This window comes from Macrosteles quadrilineatus, unplaced genomic scaffold (genome assembly GCF_028750875.1).
Source record: "Macrosteles quadrilineatus isolate MER2022 unplaced genomic scaffold, UCM_ALF_1.0 Scaffold_7__1_contigs__length_78375512, whole genome shotgun sequence".
Taxonomy (NCBI): Eukaryota; Metazoa; Arthropoda; class Insecta; order Hemiptera; family Cicadellidae; genus Macrosteles; species Macrosteles quadrilineatus.
This window is the reverse complement of record NW_026542600.1, coordinates 34185978-34204432: the sequence shown is the minus strand read 5'-3', so window position 1 is coordinate 34204432 and position 18455 is coordinate 34185978. Positions and strand designations below refer to the sequence as shown.

General features: G+C 36.3%; 1 protein-coding gene across 2 annotated transcripts in view; it reads right to left on the bottom strand.

Annotated features, from left to right (window-relative positions):
* Nucleotides 1–2898: 2898 nt before the first annotated feature.
* Nucleotides 2899–18455, bottom strand: part of LOC128998704 (prenylcysteine oxidase 1-like) — a 30387-nt gene continuing 14830 nt past the window's right edge. For both annotated transcript variants that reach the window (XM_054424952.1, XM_054424953.1), the window contains exons 4-6: nucleotides 18117–18312; nucleotides 12264–12472; nucleotides 2899–5221 (exon numbers count right to left, since the gene is read on the bottom strand). In XM_054424952.1, the coding sequence (XP_054280927.1) occupies nucleotides 4518–5221; nucleotides 12264–12472; nucleotides 18117–18312 (1109 nt within the window). In that variant the 3' untranslated portion in view covers nucleotides 2899–4517. The remainder of the gene's footprint in view (nucleotides 5222–12263; nucleotides 12473–18116; nucleotides 18313–18455) is intronic.

Sequence of the window (18455 nt, the reverse complement as noted above, 5' to 3'; positions counted from 1 at the left end):
TGTAAGAAAGGGGAATAAACCTGTACCCACAGTGATCATCCACGCAGACACTCTGTTCACATTACACTTAGTCGACTAGTTGGTGTGAACAAAGTTGAACAGTAGCATGAGCATCGATTTTCAAATTCTTTTCCCAGGTGACGTGAGCTAGGCGACCGGTAGAGCTGACGTTTGAGAAACAACTTTAACCTATAAGCCACACCCCTATCGGGAGATGTCATGAATCAGCCAATGAGAAGGTCTAATGAAGAAGATGTAGGGGTGACGAGTCTTGGAGTTGGAGGACCTGAGAGGAAAAATGGAGGAGATTACCGCGGACTACAACGAAGATTGGAGTGCGTTTGTTGGTGTGTGTGCTTCAGGGACCATTAGCAGTATGTAAAAAAATATAACTAAATTTATAAAGATGTAAAACAATCAAGTCATATAATTTGTTATTAATTCAATCTTTTAAGTTTTCTATTTTTTTTTTCTTCTAACTTAACGTTGTAAATCTTTTCCTTACAATAGTTGCTCTTTGTTTATCAAGGCTCTTATTTCCTGTTGTCACCCTTTGTACTTCTTTGTTTTCTAAATTTATTGGTTTTATTACACATTTAGTCACATCTGTAGCAGTCTTATGTCTATTACACCCTTTCACCTCTCTACAACAGCTAAGCGAGTGTAACTTTAAGAGACTTTATTTTTAGAGAGGCATGGGACTCGCAACCCATGTACTTGACTAGGTGCATGAGCCCAAGTTAGCGTCTGGTTTATCACCTGGCTGATTTAGACCAAACAGAGCCCTTCTTCTGGCCCCAAGTCTGTCGTAGTCCAGAATGTGTTTTGCAGTCTCATCGGTCTGGTTGCAAAGTCAACACTTCCAATTGTCTTTGATGATTCCGAGGGTGTGAAGGTGTTTCCTGAAACGGACGTGTCCAGTGATGAGAGCAAGAACCTCCTTGATTTGCCCTTTGCCCAGCTTTGGCAGCCAGCAAATAAAGAGGGTGCTAAGTTCTGAAAGCAGCTTCTTGCCAAGTAATTGTCTAGAATAATTACGCCAACTCTCAAGGTGTTGTTCCCCGCACCATTTATTGATTGAATGATTAGCCGTTGCTTTGCAACAGAATGGCTCTGGTTCAAGGAATGGCATGTTTGCACCTTTTTTGCCAGCTTGTCTGCAATTCTGTTACCACCTATGCCTACATGGCCCGGAACCCAGCCAAGAGTTATAGGCATGTTGCAAGTTTACAGAGGGCTTTGAAACACTCCCAAACTAGCTTTGAGTCAATTAAGCCAAGAGCTTTAATAGCCGCCTGACAATCAGACAAAATCACTATCTTCTTGTCTTGGTAGGGACTGGTTAGTTCTAGGTTAGCACAAGCCAAGATGCCAGAGATTTCTGACAGAAAGATAGTACAGTATTGTCCCAGACTGGCAAAACATTCTGTTCTGGGCTATCAACTGTATACCACGAAGCCTGGTTTTCCATCAGTGAGAGAGCCATCTATGTACCAGACAAAGCTCTCCGTTTCTGGGAGGTAGGCCTACCCTTTCTGATGTTTCCATTCATCCCTTGTGCCGAGATCAACAGTGATACATTTGTTGAAAACTGCTTCTGTGTTCAGGACGTCTTCAGATATCAAGCACAGGACATGCAGCCACAGTTTTTGACAATAGCACAGTGGCCTGTCCCTGATAGCCTTTCCTCCACACACTTGCAGCCTTTAAACGGTAAGCTGCCTTGAGGGCTTCAGCTTTAATGAAGATGTCTAGAGGTAGCAGCCCAAGAGTGACTTTTAGAGTTGCTGATGGACTGCTCCTAAAGGAACCAGTCGCTTGAAGCGTACCAAGCCTTTGGAGGCGTTCCAATTTGGCTAGGAAAGTTACCTGATTCCTGATTCACTTTTGTCCACCAGACTAGGGAACCATAAGTAATTTGAGGTATACCACAGCTTCATATAGACAGAGTGCTATATGGGGTTTAATTCTTTAAGTGGTTCTTGAAAATCTCCTGGACGTCATGCACCCATTTGGCCTTATGCAGTGTGTTATTCAGGTGGTTGTTTCACATCAGCTTGGAGTCAAGTGTTAATCCTAAATACTTGACTGTACTCGACACTCCCAGCTGAATAGTGCTAATTTTAGGCCAGGAAAGAGAATCTAAGTTCTTTTTCCTGGTGAAACACTACGGCTGTCTTGTAGGGATTAATGTTGAGTCCTTCTCTGAAACACCATGCTTTAATATGTTGTAGGTTGACATTCATGACATCAGCCACAATGTTAGTAAATTTTCCTTGTACCATGAGGACTACGTCATCTGCGTAGCCCTGGACAAAGATGTACTTACGGGGAAGTTCTCATATAAGACTGTCCACCACAAGGTTTTACAGATTATGAAACATCTCTTCATGTAGCAGCGAGGGAAACAAAGCACTCAGTTTGGGGCTATAAAATCATTATTTAATACATTAGTCTAGAACAAATTACAACGATAAACTAAACCTCTTAGTAATTCAATTAATTTTAGTTTGAAAACTTTTGTATGTATAGCAAACTGTATATAGGCCATCGATGTTACTATTAAAATATTAGTTATCCACCAATTGTCACTTTATGATTGCATTATCATATGTGTTCTTCACATTTCATGCCAACTAAAAATCCTCAAGTCAACAACAAATTTATAAAAATTATTGGATTTGTAATCATGTTAATCCCAGGATTCCAATGTATTCCCGGCCACGATCCTGGGATTAAGACCCCTAGCGGTAATGAAGTGATGGAAGCAGGGCTGCCAAATTATAAGCTTGTTTTGTCCGTAAAAGATTACCTTCTATACATGTTTTCTGAGTTTGTGTTTGAAAAAAAACACATTGTATGTTAACGGATAAAAACGGGAAAAATACTAGAGATTAATTTAAATCAATTGTTTATTTTGGTATAAAATACTTAAATTAATAAACATATCACAGACAACGTGAGCATAACAATGAATCTATCTCTAAAACTATCTTAGTAAAATAAGTAAAATCACTAAATAAATCAGTAAATAATTTAATCACTAAGACCATAAGTACCCAACCACGCTGACATTGATTTGAATCATAAAATGAAAATAGGCATTTTACAAGTTGCATGCGCTTCTGCGATATGACAAAGATAAGGCTCATCGTGTTTACTTTTGATTGTTGATAAAATTACCCGCATTGTAAAGTCAAAACGTAAACCATCACTTAAATATACAATAAGTCAATAAGTTTAACTTTTACTTACATGCACACTTATATATCCAAAAATGGGATCTTAAAAGTAAAATGGGCTTAGTTGTACAAAAGTTTCAATTTAAAAAATTGTTTTAACTTATTAAGATTTAATTGCAATCATTTAAAAACTCTAAACAGTCAACACCTTAAAAAAACTGGTTTTCCCTAAATTTTTTGGCAAACTCGTTAATGATATCTTCAGAGTTCATTTGTAGGGTTATATAACTTTCTGTACACATAATCATTAGGTCTAACTGATTTTAATGACTGTGAAAACTACTTATTTTAGGAACTTTTTGTAAAACTTTCTTACTGTCCAAAATTTTTTTACCCCCCTCTCTCTAAACTCACTGCCACTTGGTTTTTTGCTCATTTCACAGAAAAAGGCTGTTAAATTACAACGTAAAATAGCATTTGTCAAACGTAAATAAAATCATAAGCAAAAACACCGCAGTATCTTCCGGTATCAGGTTAATTGAGATTTTGACAAATTAAAACTGTTAAGTAAACCGTGAAATGTGAGTTGATTTAAAAAGATAATAATTTATCCGTCCTAAATGTTCTCGGCTAGAAATCTTTATTTGCTAACCAATTGATAATATGTTTCTTCTACAGATTTGACTAAAGCAACTGACATAAATGAGTAATGAAAAAATTACATAAAAATTAATAGCTTACAAATAAAGACAAAGGATTAAGTCAATGATAATATGCAAACAATGGCAGTGATGAGTCATGAGTGGGAACAGAAGTGAGGAGGATTCTACTGTCGTGCTATTCCAGAGATATTTTCCAAATAGCGTCTGTTGCTTGCTCCCCCAACAAAACAAAAACTCCTGCGCCCCTGGGCTCGGGCCCACCGGGGCCCATTTGTAACCGCGGTACTGCAATTAGGCAACCCATAAAAATAATTGTTACATTGTTAAATACTAATGTAATAATTGTTACATATTAGTGTGTCAATTTTTACAATCCAGTAAATAAACTTTTTACAGAAACATTGGCCCTGTAGTTAAGAAACCAAATTGCAACTCTGTCGTGTCATTGTGTACGTCTGGGAGGCCAAGGTAGGCCTAACTGGGGTTGTTTGTGCAGTGGACAGTAAGCTCTAATCAATGGCCCATTGGTCTTAGGTGTTGTCTTTCTGACCAAGAAACATCGCCATAGACTGAGTGTTTAAATCAAAGATAAATAGAAAACATTATAAAATATGCAAGGTTAAATCATAATGAATAATCCCTGTGAAGTTCAAAAGTTCAATCTTTTAAAAACTCATCTTTTCAGTCTTTCACTGATATGTAACGCGGCATTTACTCCAGATATAGCACTCATTTCCATCGCACTGGCAGCCCATTCTATGGGATTTGTGTAAAATAAATTATTGTGAAGCACAAATGATAAGTTTCGGTCTTGAGTGTCGTACAAAGGATATGCCAACCAGGGGATAGATGTAAAACCATTGCGAGTAGCAAATAAAAGATCAAGTTGTTCATCCGTAAGAACATTCTTTGAAAAGACTTTGAAAACCTTATTATCATATTTAGGGTCAAAAACCACAGGAGTAAGAGCACTAATAGAATTGTAAAATAATGCATTATTCACTGAAAATATCTGATTGGGCATTTTTTCAGGGGAACCAACATGGAAAAATGTATGGTTCAATTCACCATGGACCAGAGTGGCTACTGTCTGCTGGTATTTGATATGTGGGATGTTTAGATCTGGAAAGCTTTCAAATTTTAAATTTTTTTCAGAACTTTCTATTAGAGGGCAGGCAACTACGACGTAATCATAGATGTGGGAAGCGTTGTCTACAGCCAAAGCAAACGTAGAGTCAGGCCTTAAAGTGATGGACTCCACTCTGGCTTTAATAAGCTTAGCGTCTGATAAAGCGAGGAGAGTTTCTGGTACACGTTTGTTTCCACCCTCAACACTTCTGAGACTTCCACTTTCAGCTCCTGCCATAGACACGGACCCTGCAAGAGAGACAAAGTAACACGGGTTATGTTACCTTCAAACTCGTTCCGACAATATAAATATGCCAGTAGGTTACTTACATCCATCTTCAGCTTTAGAACATCCACTTAACCAATACAATTCTGTATTCAAACTAAGCTGTGTAAAGCAATAATTGGGCTGGTTGAAACATGATGGTTTAGAAACATGAACCATAATGAAGATAATAAACCCCTCTATGGTTTGTAAGAGACATGTGTTGACAAATTTGTGTACCAACTGGAGAAGTATGGTGAGTAAGGTAAGCAATAAAATAAAGAATTAGTTGGAAGAATAGTTATTTGTGCAACTAGAGAGAAAAGTGAGCAATTGACTCACTCGAGAGAAATCCTTACTCACGAGCCGTAGGCGAGTGAGCAATGGTTTCTCGAGTGAGGCAATTGTACTTTGAACTCGAGTTGCACATTATACTTTTCCTACAGTTACCATAAAACAAATAAATTGGTGAAGAAACATAACCTATTTTTACACAGAAGTGAACTTTTAATATAACATTTAATGTGAAGTGACAAATACAACAGTACAACAGCTGACCAGCTGATTTACAGCTACAGCCAGTGCTGCCAACGTATTTCGCGCGCATACGACGTTGCCTGCATGTTACGCGCTCACTATTTCCGGGCCTTCACGTTGAAAATCTGGAGTGAGACAAAGTAATTAGAGTGAGACAATGTTAACATTGTCTCACTGATGAGCGAATTGGCCACTTTGCTTTCTCAAATCAGTGAGAGAACATGTACATTGTTAGGTAACTGTAGGAAAACAACATTGCATTGTTGTGTTAAAGCTATAAGACTGATAGTTAGAGCTTGTGTAGTGAATGTATGAAAGGTAGACACCCGAGGTAAGTTACAAATAGACATTGGAGTGAGAAAAGTGGTAAAAACCACAAAGGAAATTTAGACGATGCAGAAAAAGAACAATCAAATGTGATAAGCTTGATATGATAGGTCAAAGATAGAAATGATTGGAGGTAAAGACGAGGTGAATTTGGACAGGATTCACATTAGGCTGTACAGAAGAGGCTAATCCCACACATTCGATAATTTGCCAATGCCGGAATACTGAACTTCTTCTAAATAAAGGGGTTCGATAATTTACCAATGCCGGAATACTGAACTTCTTCTAAATACAGCTATTATTGCATAACTATTAAAATTACCACTAATTTTACAGCGCCAAAAGAAAATCGTTGGTTAGCGGGCCGATATTCCTTTGCTTTATTGACGTTTGCTCCCGATGTTTAGCCCATTAACCTGGCTGGCTTAGCCCTCTATTATACTCTTAAAAAGGATGTACAGATGACAGTGTTGAAGGCGCCTTGTAAACTCCACTAGGTAAGGGGAAAAGATTAATTGCTTGCCATACAGGAGAACATGAACGTTAAATAAATGCACCTCTTCAAAGTCTATGACGTGTGACTACAAGGAAATGAATGGCGAGGTTTTTGAAGGTTGGTTTTTCGGGGTACTACTACCAGCCACCTTTCAGGACGTCCAGTATCATCGTAATGGATGATGTTCTTACTCCTTACCACTCATAGATTACAGATCAAGTCCCTACTTCAAGCTCCACAAAATGGGAAACGGTAAAGTAGTAAGAAATGGACATTATTCACAGCACTGATCAACGGAAGATGGAGCAGTAGGTATGAAGTTGTGAAACCACACAAGCCAATTCAGCCGAAATACATGATCGACACTAAAGCAGCTGAGCTGAGGCACACTGTGATCAGACAGCTGCCGTATCACTGCCTTTTCAATCCCATAGATATGGTTTGGGCAAAACTTAAAGGGTATTTTCTGCGGGGTATTTGGACTGAGACATTGCCACTGACTTTAGAATGAATTTCTTCCCATCCCTGGGTCAGACAAACCCTTCCTCACGACCGCATTTCACGTAAAATTTTCCTTCCACTATGACAGTGTTGTTGCTGTATTTTTGCTAGGTGGATGTTAAAACTGCTTGTTTGTATGCCTAGATTTAAGTGAGTTAATTCAAGTGTTCATCTCAGCCGTGTTACATAGGTAGGTAATATAATATAAAGTAGCGTATAGTGGTTTAAATTACCTTGTTCTGTCCAAAACGACACTATGTAGTTCGTAGTGACTACAGCTGTTTCGTGCTGCAGGAGCACATTTTCAGGTCAGGAGAATGTCAAGCAGTCATTAGATATTCCTCATGGTGGAGTTCTTCAAAAGTTTATAGTAAATAAATAAATAAATAGACACAACATAAAAACACAAAAACACGAGACTGAACATTTAACACTGGTCGACCAGACGGTAACGAAACACAAGTTACGGCACCGGTTGAGGGCAAGTCGCGACTGTCACATGTCATCAGCGTTGACCCCCGCCCCTACTCCTATGATATCCTTATCTCATTCTTTTGTTGTCTTTCTATTATGAATTTGAATGGCAGTGTTGTAGATAATGTTAGAATCATATGATAATTTTTCGTTCAATATATGCTGTGGGCGTTCCTTTGACGCCTTGTAAATTTCATACTCTTCAACTGTATCCATGTACTTACTTACTTACTTACTTACTGCCCTGGCCATTTGTACCCCAGTCGGTACTTGGCCTCAGCAACACAGCGCCTCCATCTGTCTCTTTCCTCAGCATCCTCCTCTCCACTCTCCAATTCCCAGCCGCCTCATGTCTTGTTGCACCTGGTTCCACCATTTAGTCTTTGGTCGTCCCCTGGGTCTTCGTCCCTCTAGTGTTCCCCTCAGAATGTTCTTCAGGTTTGACTCTTCATCTCTTCTTAGTATGTGTCCTGCCCATTTTAGTCTCCTACTTCTTATTTCTCCGATGATGTCTGCATTTTTGTACATTTCTCTTACTTCCTGGTTGTGCCTCTTCCTCCACTCTCCATTTTCTAGCGTTGGGCCAAATATTTTCCTCAATACTTTATTTTCAAAAACTATTATTTTTCTTTCTTCTTTTTTGTTCAGGATCCAAGTCTCTGAGCCATATAAAATTACTGGTCGGATTATTGTTTTATACAGACGTAATTTTGTTGTGTGGGATAATAATTTTGAGTTCATTAATTTATTGCAGGCATAGAGACTTTTGTTTGCGGCATTTAGTCTATTCTGTACTTCTAGATCTTCTTTGCTTTGTCCTGATATTACGGTACCCAGGTATGTAAATGTATCTACTCTTCTAAATCTGTGGCTTCCAACTTCCAGAAAATCATCTTCCCTAAGGTCTTCTTGGGTCCTCCCTACTATCATATAGTTAGTCTTTGAGTCATTTATTTTTAATCCTGTTTTTCCTGTGTTTAAAACTAGTAATTTTGTGAGGTCTATTAAGTCTTGTTTGGTTTTTGCCATCAAAACTAAATCATCTGCAAAGGCTAAAATGTTTCCATGTGTTTCCATGAAAATTCCATGTTTCAACTGTATCCATGTATCGGCCTTTATTACAGAACTGTACTATTTCTAAATTATTGTGAATATCAGTGTAATTGTGGTTGTAGGAAATTAGGTGGTTTGCGTACGCTGACTTTGAATTTGTCTTAGGCTTGTGTTCCTTGAACCTGGCGTAAAAAGATCTTGAAGTTTGGCCAATGTAAAACTGAAGCAAAATAAAACTGAATGAAAATGTGAAGCAGAGAAATTGGGGCAGTCGTTACATTTCAATCTGTAAAGTCCTTTTTTTATCCATTCTATTAGTTTCAGGTTGGCTCCTCTCTTTGACGATGGTTGAGAGTTTATTGTTAGTTTTTTTAAATGATACAATATTCTACAATACAATATGATACAATGATACAAACATTCTAGTCTAGCATCTTTTGATGTCGTCAATCTATTTACTAACGTTCCAATTAATGAAACAATGGTTTTACTTAAAAACAATTTGGACAAACATTCTTCACTACCAACAAAGGCAAAACAAGAACTGGTTATCTTAACCCAAAACGTCCTGAAGCAAAACTACTTCGAATTTGAGAACAAGTATTATATCCAGAACGAGCGACTAACAATGGGTTCACCGCTTTCAAGTATACTCGCTGAAGTATTCTTGAACCATGTCAAAAACAAACATCTTTGGTCCGATTCCAACCGAAATCTCAATAGAATAATCCACTATAGTAGGTACGTGGACGACACCCTCATCTTATTCAACCGTAGTGAGAGGCAAATCAACCTTCTCCATACATACCTGAATAGATTTCACAAGAACTTGCAGTTCACCCTTAAAATTGAAGAAACAAAATCAATTAATTTCCTAGAAGTCACCATTACCAGAAGCGATAACCAATTAAATTTTAAAATCTACAGAAAACCAACCACCACAGATCAGACAATTCATTTGTTATCACACCATCCACATAACCATAAAACTGCCGCATACAATAGTTTCGTCCACCGCTTACTTTCCATCCCACTGAGTCCCACTGATTACAACGATATAGTAAATATTGTAAAACATATAGCAGTCGCAAATGGCTACAATAATTCCTTGATCTACAAATTGATTAATAGGCAACGCAATAAAAACAATAACAGACCACAAGACAGCAGTAAAAGATACGTCAGCGCTAACTACGGTGTTGTACTGAACCACACCCTAGTAAATGAATTGGCTAAAAATGACGTTATTGTATAATTTAAAACTAACAATAAACCTAACAATAAACAATAAACCATCGTCAAAGAGAGGAGCCAACCTGAAACTAATAGAATGGAAAAAACAGGAATTTGCAGATTTAAATGTAACGACTGCCCCAATTTTTACATTGGCCAGACTTCAAGGTCTTTTTCTACCAGGTTCAAGGAACACAAGCCTAAGACAAATTCCAAATCAGCGTACACAAACCACCTAATTTCCTACAACCACAATTACACTGATATTCACAATAATTTAGAAATAGTACAGTTCTGTAATAAAGGCCGATACATGGATACAGTTGAAGAGTATGAAATTTACAAGGCGTCAAAGGAACACCCACAGCATATATTGAACGAAAAATTATCATATGAGTCTAACATTATCTACAACACTGCCATTCAAATTCATAATAGAAAGACAACAAAAGAATGAGATAAGGATATCATAGGAGTAGGGGCGGGGGTCAACGCTGATGACATGTGACAGTCGCGACTTGCCCTCAACCGGTGCCGTATCACGTGTTTCTTTACCGTCTGGTCGACCAGTGTTAAATGTTCAGTCTCGTGTTTTTGTGTTTTTATGTTGTGTCTATATATTTATTTATTTACTATAAACTTTTGAAGAGCTCCACCATGAGGAATATCTAATGACTGCTTGACATTCTCCTGACCTGAAAATGTGCTCCTGCAGCACGAAACAGCTGTAGTCACTACGAACTACATAGGGTCGTTTTGGACAGAACAATGTAATTTAAACCACTATACGTTAATTCAGACGATCCAGAGGCCACACCATCAAGATATTAAGTAGGTAATAAAGGTGTTACCTATAGTTGGTATCTGATGATTTTGAAATGAAACAGCATCTATAAAGATCTTTGAAGCAAAGCCCTGAAATAAAATTGAGGGCTACTTTCCACACTGGTTATGAGTAGCTAAATACCACCTCACCATTGCATAGGTGTACCAATTAACATAATCATTAACAACAGTATTCTAGTATTTTCTGTGAAATGCTCACAAATAAGGGAACTTATATATATATATATATATATATATATCCATTAGCACGATAACTTGAGAAAAAATTATCCGTTTTTGATGAAATTTGGTACTTTAAACCTGTAAACCTACATGCATTCAAACGAGTTTGCGAACCAGCAAACTGGTCGGACTATGGGAATGTGGGTTTATGGGGGGTTTTATGGGGTAAAAATGGGTTTTCTTCATTTTCGACCTTAAAAAAAGTTTATAATTCCTTTCCAAACTATTGTGTAGACTCTAGACCGTAGAGCATACAAAACAAATTATTTAGTATTTTGAAGTGTTTATGTATGGTTATTGACTATGGAGAAAATTCTAAAAATTGTAAATTTAAAATTCACATGTTATTCTTATAAACAATAAGTAAATGGTGGAGTTTGCTTGTTTATGGATATATTTTGATCGAATTTGGCAAATCTAATTTATTTTATACGAAGCTTTTGATGTTTTACCAAAAAACACACTTTATTACTCTCCCTGTAGCAGCAAACCTAGGTACTCTTTAAACCTAATGTTATTGAAATAGATTTAATTGAAAATTAAACCAGCTAAATGGTAATTCGCTGAGTCTGCAGGTTTGCTGCGGCAGAGGTATTTTTAATATGTGCTTAAATTTTCATACTATAAACTTCAGAACATATTTACACAAAAACTGTATTACATGCATGATAATTATTGAGCTCTTTAGTTCAAAGTTACACATTCCCTGAAAAACCAAACCCTTTATGGTAGGAAAACAAATAAATATAATATGAGTGTAAGATATGGATAGGTGTTATACCAACAATAACTAAGTTGTTAATAGTAATGTGCCAGTACCTAAAAGTGATTCTAGCCACCGATCGGGAAAAGTATCAGCTCCAAGAATCAACGTTGGAATGTTGTTATGGGTATTTCGGTACCAACAGTGCTGAGTCTAAGCCGAAGATTGATACATTAAAAAAAGCTATTTCAGTAGCCATCCGTGAACATCTGTTGCGATCACATCATAAAAAGCACCCAAGGAGAAAACGTGACCAATATCGCACAAAACTGGATTTTTTAACACTTTTTATTTAATTTTCTGATTAGGTTAGGCCATGTTTTTATAGCTTGAGACATTCTCACTAATCCAGTGAATACAGAATAAAGAATGTTATCTTGGTCAGTGCTCTGGTTTTACCGGAGTGGGCAGTGTAAAAATTGGCATGTTGGCGTCACAGACACAATGAGAAAGAAAGAATTGAGGAGATAAGACATGGTTTTGCTATTTAGCTATAAAACTTAAAAATAACCAAAAACTCCATGATTCTGCAAAATTTACAGACAAATCTATGATATTTATATAGATCACTTACCTACAAACACAGGAATGTTGGTATTCTGGTTGTAATTAACATTGATAGCAACGTATATAAATTCATCAATAAAGTGATCACTGAAGCCCTTTGATTTTAGGTACTCTTTCAGTTCTACTTTCATGAGATGAGGAAAGTCCTTATTCATGTATGACAACAGGCTATGCACATTGTTAAATGCAATATGCTTATCTTGAGCTTCATAAATTCTGAAAAACAAATTAAAAAAAAAACCTGTATTGGTACAGCAGTAAGTTGGTACTATTTGGTTCATGAAAACCAAATAAATTATCCAAAGATAAAGATGGCTGCAATATTCTTCAAATGTTTTTTGCCCTTGTTGAATCGTAAACACAAAAGAAAAAAGAAAATATGATCAAGAGAGTAAATAAAAAATAAACTGATAAGTGATAAAATATTATAGGTACATGCATATTGATTTACACATTTAATATTTGTATTGGTAACAGTGATGTTCACTTGAATAAATTAATACCGTTGGTTGAACATAAACCAATCACAGATAGCGTCCTATTCCCCACCTGTCCCATATGATGCTTCTCCTCGGCCTCAGTTGCCCGCTACATACACCGGCTTCACTATGTAACGCTCCATCACTCCTTAATGTCAACCGGCGGTATTCAGTTCATTACAATGCGCCTTCTTATTTTACCCCGGTCTTACAAGTGCTTTAAGTAGTGTTAAGAAATATTTCAGTGAGTACGAACATTACAGGTACCTACTTACATTGTACAACCTTCTTTTGCATATTTCTATTTACAGTATTTCATATACTGTATTACTATTATATATACTGTATATATACCAGGATCTGAAGGGGGTTGAGTATCTTTGTATAACTCGAGAACCATTTGAGATAGAACAGTGCAACAAGTACCAGTTTACTCATAAAAATATGAGCTTTAAAAATGATTACTATGTTCAAATCCGTATCTTGGATGGTTTTTCAGTTACCAAGATTTTTTTATAAAATATTAAATAGATTAGGTAATAACCAGTTTTTAATTATACAAAACATAAAATTTAATTTAGAAATTTAAGCGGTTACATTTTTAACAGATTAGAGGTGTCATTAAATAATAACTGAAGATAGACTGTGGCATTGACCAGTAACAATATACGTCGTTTAGACACATGGGATTTATAGTTTTCATTATTAATTTTTATCAGGATTTTGAATTACTTGGTACAAATAGTTGCTTAATAATGGCACATATAAATAGTGTCAATTATTTACATTAAAAATACATCAGTATTCCAACCTTAACTATCTAACACAATTCGTCCACACTTTTAGTTTTCTTGTGAACAAAGGTGGAAAAACTCATCCAAAGAATACATTTTTTTGTTTATTATGAATTCTTTGAGTTTTTAAAAATTTCAATCTTATTTTCAGACTTTATCTTTTTGGTAAATATACAAAGAATTTCTTTCCTGAATATGTTGGGTTTTTTTCTTGTACAATTTTAATCTATGATGAGTTGGGATTATTTTAATTTTATGTTTGTCTACTGATACACTATACAATATTTTGCAGATTGTGCAATAATTTTCAAAAAACTTTTATTCAATCGACGTATTGCAAAATCAGATTTTTGTTTTTAATATAGCTAGCCCATTACCTCAATAATATTGTACATTGTGAAAAGTTGTGCATTAATATTGACTGTGTATGGGGACAGGGTGCACAGTGTTTCGTCAAAATAAAAGTTAGGGACAGTTTCAGGTCTTCTATGTTCAACATACCAGCTAGTACTTTTTAAAAACCCTTCAGCGAATATCCTGATAACTTCTCACAATCGCAGTGAAATCGGCAATCTTTTGATCAAGACGAAATTTAGAATGATTTCCAAAGGTTGCGGCAAATCCGTGATGATTTCCTGTAATCTAGCAACATGTGTGATAATTACCTGTAATCGCGGCAACACCCTTGTCGTTATGTCGAATATATGTGATGGATCACCTCAGCGATCATGTCAAAAACTTAAATTAATTTCTCCCGATCACGGCAATAACTGTGTTAATATACTGCGATCATAAACCACTCCTGAGATTATTTCATACGATCGGAATCGTCTCCTGCAATTTTTTTCAGTCTCTGTGACTATTTTTTGGATCTTGCATCTGAGATCATCTTAGAATCGCGGAAAGGAAGGTTATTAGTTATGGTTACTTGCGTTTGTTATTTTCAACTACGCAAAACGATAAAAGTCAGGGATTTAGGGCAGCTTTTTGGCTAAAGTTCAAACATTTAAACTGCCCGGTTTTTTACAAATCCCATACAGGCTAGCTGGAAGCCCTGCATTATAAAGAAAAAACAGAAGAGCACATCCTTTTACATTTGTTGTAAAATTCTGTGGATAAACTAATTGCTTGTTTTTGATTTCTGGTACATTCCATTACTTTGTTGTACGGCATAATATTAGTACAGTCAAATTTTGTTTGAGGTGAAGGCGTTCTTTCAATGTGGTTTGAGTGTTGGTCATGGTCAGATTGATGTCTGGCATACCACCATGATTGCTGTGACATAGGTTGTAATTTTCCCATCTTATGTTTCCCCGTTGCAGTCATCATTCTTACTGCTTTGTGAAGAAAAAGGCCAGGATCACGAAGTATATTTGTGGGTACACTTTCAGTTTAATTTGTCATTATAATATCCCTAGCTGCTTGACTTTTAATTATCTTCAGGCACGTGTAACAGGTGCAATATCCGAGTTTGTTAAGCAAAGTAATGAGTAATTTTGATCGGATGATGTGATGTATATATTGTTCTAAAGAAACATATTTTGGAGGTTAATCCCCATCGGTTGTAAGGTAATAAATTCATGCAAATTGAAGAAAACGTTCTCTGTAAATCGTTATTAAGCAATTATTTGTACCAAGTAATTAAAAATCCTAATAAAAATTAATAATGAAAACTATAAATCCCATGTACTTGTTAAACGACGTATGTTGTCACTGGTCAATGCCACAGTCTATCTTCAGTATTATTTAATGACACCTCTAATCTGTTAAAAATGTAACCGCTTGAATTTCTTCATTAAATTTTATGTTTTGTATAATTAAAAACTGGTTTTTAGCTAATCTATTTAATATTTTATAAGAAATCTTTATAACTAAAAAAACCATCCAAAGATACAGATTTAAACATAATAACCATTTTTTAAGCTCATATTTTTATGAGTAAACTGGCACTTGTTGCACTGTTCTATCTCAAACGGTTCTCCAGTTATACGCGTTTTAGTAAACGGCGCCCCACCATATTGCCCCCCCCCCCCCCAGGGATGTCGACCAAGCTAGGGGGCGACAACATGCGTTTTCATGGTCACTATAGTGTTTACAACAACAATCAGAAATAAAATTGCTTCAGCCTTTCCATGCATAATCAACCTCCTTCAGATCCTGGACTATACATATCTAGATCGATAGCCATAACAAAGATACTTATTGAAAATAATTTTACACAACATTTCTCTGAGTTTATTGTTATTTTTATGCTCGACAAGATTTTTTTTGTTTTCTGATATGAAACTAAATATTTAGATAGTAATGAACGATATAGTCATGATTATCTGATTTTTTGTTTATTTGACCCTCTCTGTGGACGATTCAGTTCCGTGAAATCACTAACTATTTTTATATTTTCGTGTGGTATGACTGTACACCGTAGTTGGTATGTTGAGAAAACCCTTTTTGCCAAGACTGTATGAAAGCAGGATTGATGTGCCAGGCTTTAAACAGATTGACTGTACTTCCCGACAGTTTCAGAAAGCTGTATACTACACAGTTTGACAACTGCTCACGGCATCTCTTGGGGGCAGCTCAACATTTTTTAAATATAGAGCCCCGTCAAGTGACACCTCATTTTGAAGTCTTCAGTTAAAAAGAATATTGGCGAAAACCAAAAGTCTCTACCTCAACCCAGTACAAAATGGCGGCAGTTTTTAGTTTTCAGTCATTACATTTAACACTTTTGAGATGCCCCAATATGCTTAATTTTTTAGTTCCCAGGGGAAATTGTGATACCAACTAATAAGTACACTTTTTTTTATCAAGGCATAAGCTTTCCTGGTACAACCTAATAAAATGTTAATATTGGAAAATGATAATGTATTTTTATGTGGGGTCTCTGAGGTTGATGAAAGCTAAAAACTGACACCATTTTGGATTGGGTTGAGATAGGGACATCTAGTTTACACCGATTTTCTTTTTAACTGATGGCCTTTAAAATGAGGTGTCGCTTGATGGGGCTTTTTTGAGCTGCCCCCAAAATACCCCATTTTGGGGTCCCGGGCAAAATTGGAACTGATCAAAAGATAGTTTTTACTTTATTGTTACAATAATAATGAGTTTAGATTCCCTTTTACAAACCATAGAAACGCTGATATTGGTGGATATTTTTACATGGGCTCTCTTAGGCTGATAAAAAATAAAAATGGCCGCCATTCTGTAATGGATTGAGATTGAGACCTCTGGTTTTCGCCAATATTCTTTTTAACTAATGGCCTTTAAAACGATTTGCTACTTAATATGGGTTGCTATTTAAATATTAGGTCTATAAGTTACCCCCAACAACCCCTATTAAGGGGTGAGGGGTGAATTTCAAAATACCCCCAAAAAGTACTTTACATTACCCTAGTAACGTGTATCAAAGATCGTTAGAATACATGCAGCCGTTTAAAAATTAACCAGGGGGGGACTATTATGGGACACCCACTAATCTACAGTTACAGTAGTAGCTTTTAATTTCGTCAATAATTTTTATGTTATTTGTGATGATGGTTTTGGTTTCAGTTGAATACAAAATGAAGGCATCGAACAGGTTTAACACGTTCGCTACTGAGCGTCGCATATATGCGACGCCGCGGTCATTGCCACAGACCGAGGTATACATTTGAATCTTACACATAGACCGGCTGTCACTTGGATAACAGTACACACAGACCACGCGCGAAAACCTGTAAAACAGTGGTCATTTACATTGTAATACGCTACAATCGTGTTTGTAAATAAATTATTCTCGTTTTTTTGTTTTTTTTATAACCTTTTGTAATGTCGCATATTTGCGACGTCCGGTCTACAACGAAGACAATAGTGAAAATTATCATAGTTTTATTGAAATAGACTAAACGTCGCATATATGCGACAGTTCATTTTTTTGTGTTTTAAGGTGAAAGTAAGTAAAAAAAATAAACAGATTATTCAAGAACAGTTTATAACTGAACAAATATAAAAGCTACATAGGATAATGCAGCATACATACATACAGTGATGCAGAAAAGTAAAGACCAGTTTTTCCAACTATTATATGACGTCACCCAATCATCATATCCACAGACCAAGCGACGCAGTTGTGCGTCAGACATCTCTGTAGACCACTGCAGGGAATTCAGTGCCTTCAAATAGACCACTACAAAGATATAAGCATTTTAATAACATTAGAACCCCGACGCAAATATGCGACGGCAGTCTATTTTAATGTGACTAGCCGTCGCTTATATGCGACGGCAGTCTATGGGTGGAAACCGGCCGTTGCATATGTGCGTCGCTGGTCCATGTGAATGGAAAATTTCGTACTATTGCAGTAGCGAACGTGTTAACAATGGGGAAACTTTACTATGTAAATTATTTTAAAATTATTTGCAATGGTTTCTAAAATGATTATGTGTGTAATCCGACATTACTCAGCTGGGACCTGCCTGTGAATGTTGATACAATAGACTATTCTTGTGATGATAATGTATTAAAGCTGAGGTAAAGATTTTTAAAAAGATTCGATCAACCAAGCTGTGTACATGTTATGTTATTTTGTTAAAAACAAATAAAAAGTACCTTTTGAAGTGAGACATCATAGTTTTCACATCTCCAGACATGACAAACCGAACTATGTCAAAGCCATATCTCCATATCAAGTCAATTATATTCCACATATTTGATTCACTTGAGACAAATACAAATTCTTTTCCGTCATAGAACCCAAAGTCATCCTTAGTGCTATGACCAGCTGGTACTGATTTCCACTTAAGCCCTGTAAAACGGGAAATTGTGGTTAGAAAATGAGAATAGTACAAGAGTTGAGATTTACAGTGCTTTGGACTTTTATTTTGAAAGACATCCTATTGAACAGATGCTTAGATATTGAACAGCCAACCTTGACAACATTTCACAATC